The 4,373-nt window shown below is 27.8% G+C and overlaps 1 protein-coding gene across 1 annotated transcript; it reads left to right on the top strand.

The window, feature by feature from the left end:
• Positions 1–844: 844 nt before the first annotated feature.
• Positions 845–4,113, top strand: LOC120086773 (transcription factor bHLH93-like). The gene is made up of 4 exons (XM_039043567.2): positions 845–1,741; positions 2,407–2,589; positions 2,679–2,846; positions 3,812–4,113. Exons 1-4 carry the CDS (start codon positions 1,145–1,147, stop codon positions 3,896–3,898), a joined length of 1,035 nt encoding a protein of 344 aa, XP_038899495.1. The 5' UTR covers positions 845–1,144; the 3' UTR covers positions 3,899–4,113.
• Positions 4,114–4,373: the final 260 nt, after the last annotated feature.

Below are 4,373 nucleotides of genomic sequence, written 5' to 3'. Positions count from 1 at the left end.
AATTAGGAACATAAATGGTCCTTAAAAAAGGCAAATCGTTAAAACAACTCCATAAGTATGGTAGTAGTTGCAATTATATTCTTAAACTTTCAATCGTAAAAATTGAGTTAAACTTACAAAAGTATTAAAATTGAAACCTCAAATTTATAATAGTTGTAGAAATTGAAGTCCCAAATGAACTCTCAAACATATTCGATTGTTACAAGTTCTACAATTATGTAAGTTTGAGAGTTCAATTTGAACGTTTATATAAGTTCATTGGCTCAATGTTTATAATTGAAAGTTTATAGTGTTTGGGGCCCAACTTGAAGTTGGTGTGGTAGACTATTATAGTCTACTCTATGATTGAGGTTCCAAATAGAATATTGGTATTCTCAACTATTCATAACTTATAATTAACTACAGTAATACTATTAAAAATCTCTCATTATTATAACGTTTATGATTTTCTACTAAAATTAAAATATTCTACACTTGAAAAGCAAATTATTATTACCCACAAATTATAATAATCAATTGAGCGTCACAAATATCTCTCACGACACGAGCATAATTATAAAGGTAATGATTAGGTGTTGTATCAAACTATGTACATCCAGCATCCCCTACTTTTTCACATAAAGTAAAAAAAAAAAAAAAAAAAACAGTTCATTTAAAAAATATTATTAAGAAAGCATCCATTTTTTTTAAGGGTGGTTTTTGTCTATATATAGGGAAAAAAAAGAGTAATTTTATTTATTTTTTTGGCTGATGAGTCATACAAATACAGAGAACCCTTTCTGACATGGTCTTGTTTTGTGGTGCCACCCAAGTATTTGGTCAATCTTTTCTCCACCTTTATATAAAAACGAGCACTTCCCCTTCCCCTTCTTCTCCTTTTAATTGATTATACAGATTTCGGTGAAAATGACATCAAAATCACTTCCACATATCCCACACAAATCAAGATTCCGCATACACTATACACAATACTCAATTTAATCATTTCATTTTATTAATTGTCACATACCCCATTTCATTTCATACAATATAATTTAATCTAATCTACCTTTTTAAATCCCTCCCTCTCTCTCCTTCTCCTCTATATATTCCCCAACTTCAACCTTCATTTTATCAACTTGAGAGACCAAAAATATATATATTTATGGAGATGAATGAACAGTATTTGTTATTAGAAGAAGTTTTGGGTTTGAGAAGAGAAATGAATTGGGAATTAGCAATGTCTACAGAAATGAATGAGCTAATTTCCAATAATGCAAATGGGTGGAATTTTGATTGCTCTGATTCTTTGCCAATGGATCAGCACAATCTTAATTATCTTCTCAATGGGCAAGATCACTACTGTTTGCCCACGGCGGCGGGGAGTTCCGGCGATTCAATGTCGTATAGTACGTTGGAGACTCCGCCGAGTAGTTTTGAGGTTTATAATGGGGAATATCCGATTACGAGTATGGAAGAGGAGGAACTTGGGATTTTGGAGGATGAGATTCATAATCTTGAAGTTCAGGCTAATAGTTTTTGTAAAGCTGAGTCTATCGTTGAATCTCCTGAAAAAATACTCCCCATTTTCAACACACTGCCCACGTGCGACGATTTTCCCCAACAAAAAATCGTCAATTACTCGTGTACTAAGAAACTTCAGGGCCAGCCCTCCAAGAATCTCATGGCGGAGAGACGACGGAGGAAACGTCTCAACGATCGCCTCTCCATGCTCAGATCCATCGTTCCCAAAATCAGCAAGGTTTTTCTTTTTCTTTTTCTTTTTTCTCTTTTATTTTTTAAAATTAAACTAATTTCTTCTCAATTTCTTATAATAATTTGCATATTTATTTGAGTAGAATTCTTAACCAAATCCTAAAAATAAAAACAATATTTTAAAAGCTACTTATTTAGTTTTCGAATTTTGGCATAATTTTTTAAACCATTGACAGAAAAATAGATAGCAAATGAAACAATTTGGATGTATAAATAGAGTCTATCGACTTAATTTTTAAAAACAAAAATAAAAAACTAAATGGTTATCCAACGGGATCTTTGTATTTGGTTTTTTATTTTTGAAAATTAAACTCACAAACATGGCTCACCTCCGAATTGTTTCTTTTGTTATTTACCTTTTATTAATAGTTTAAAAAATCAAGTCAAAATTTAAAAATAAAAGAAAAATAGCTTTTATAAATTCTTAAGAAAGATACGAATTTAAAAAAAATAAAAAATAAAATAGTTATCAAACCTTAATGTTATAATTTGGAGAAAGCTATAACTTAATTTCGGTGGTGGTTGGATAAAAGTTCCTGTAAATGACGATTTATGGAACTAAATTCTGACCAAAAATAAAAATTAACTGATTATTATTATTATTATTTTTTGTTTTGAGGTGATGATTAATTATGGTTATTTTTGAAATAGATGGACCGAACTGCGATTCTTGCGGATGCAATTGAGTACGTGAAGGAACTGATGGAGAAAATCAAGAATTTGGAAAGGGAAATTGGAGTTGGGAATAATAATAATAATAATAATCCGAATAAGTTGGGGATTTTGAGAGATGTGAAACCAAATAATGAATATCTGGTGAGAAATTCGCCTAAGGTAAGTGAAGAAATTATTATGATAATTATGATTGTTAGTTGTTGTTAATTAATGAATTTAATTATAATTATGGTTTTTGATTTATGCAGTTTAATGTGGAGAGAAGAGAAGATGACACAAGGATTGAGATTTGTTGTGCAGCAAAGCCAGGGTTATTGTTGTCAACAGTCAACACTCTTGAAACATTGGGCCTTGATATTCAACAATGTGTTATTAGCTGTTTCAATGACTTTGCAATTCAAGCTTCTTGTTCTGAGGTATCCTCATATATCAAATCTTTTTTTCTTTTCTTGAATCATTTTTCTCGAGTTGATCCTTTAATTTGTTTTGGTTTTCCTTCGATCCAAACAATCGGTTTTAAAATGGATTTGTAATGACTTCTCTAAATACTGTTTTTTTTTTTAATTCCGAAAAAAAACTATCTTAACGATTTTGTTTACCTTTGTTTTTTTTTTTTTTTTTTAGTTTTTGAAAGTTGTACTAATCTTCTCATTATCTCTCTAAGTTGATTTTCAACTTTTGGGAGCAAAAATTAAATTCTAATTCATTTTCTTAAAAATAATCTAAAAGCTATTTTTTTTTCTTTCGTTTTCAAAACTTGGCTTGGTAAGTAGAAATAATGTGTTGGTAAATTTAATTTTAGAAAACAAACGAAAAAGAATCATTAAAAGATCAAGCCCTAAATGTTTCTCCTAAAAACAATTCAATATTTGTCCATTTGTCCTTGCTTTTAAAATTTCCATTTAACAAAACAAGACAGCATTTGAAATTGATTTTAATGGATATTAAGAGTTTTTTTTTTTTTTTTTTTCAAGTCTTGTTCAGTAACATTTGGTTTAGATATTACTTCCCTATCTAAATTTATTTTTTAGTTATCTACTTTTTACCAATAGTTTAAAAGATCAATCCAAATTTTGAAAAAAAAAAGTAAAAATTAATTAATTAATTTTTTTTATTTTTTTTTATTTTTTTTATTTTTTTAAATTTAGCTAAGAAATTCAATCATTATACTGGATAAAAATGCAAATTAAGAGATAGGAAAAAATAGACGTAATTTTTTTTGAAAATAAAACAAAAAACAAAATGGTAATAGTCTAAAAGGCATTATAAATTCACTTTTAAATTATGTTTAATGGTCAAACAGAAGCATAGTAAATAAAGAAAACAATTATGTTTAATGGATAATATTTCTGAAGTTACTGTTTTATGTGTGATTAAATAGGGAACCGAGCACAGAACAATGGTGAACACGGAAGAAGTAAAACAAGCATTATTTGAAAATGCTGGATATGGAGGAAAATGCCTGTAGGAATTTTTTTTTTAAAAAAAAAAAAAAAAAAAAAATCAAATCTCATCTCTTTTTTATTTTCAATAATAAATGTGTACGTATTTAATTAAGTCCTTAAATCAGCAAATTATTGTCATATTAGGAAATAAATGAAAAAAAAGCGAGATTGTTATTATATAAAATATTAGGATTTAGAATCGGATGAGAAATAAAAAAGTGAGTTATTTTTCTTTTTCCTTTCTTGAACTATGATTTTTATTTTATTTCAATTGTAGTGTACTGTATGGCTTTTATGGATGAAAAAAAAATGTTTAAATTCTATTTTAATCCTAAACTTGAATATTATTCTATTTTGATTTCTAAACTTTTAAAAATATTTGTTTTAATCTCTAAACTAAGTATTAATTTTAGTCCTTATTATTAAAATTATGTTAACTCTTTAATAGGAATGTGAAAGAGCTTGTATTTTTGGATGACTAGGTTCTAAATGTATCGA

Source organism: Benincasa hispida, chromosome 9 (genome assembly GCF_027475165.1).
Source record: "Benincasa hispida cultivar pf3 chromosome 9, pf3_genome.v1.1, whole genome shotgun sequence".
In the NCBI taxonomy this organism is placed as follows: domain Eukaryota; kingdom Viridiplantae; phylum Streptophyta; class Magnoliopsida; order Cucurbitales; family Cucurbitaceae; genus Benincasa; species Benincasa hispida.
Note: the sequence above shows the minus strand (reverse complement) of the source record. Positions and strands in the feature narration are given on the sequence as shown.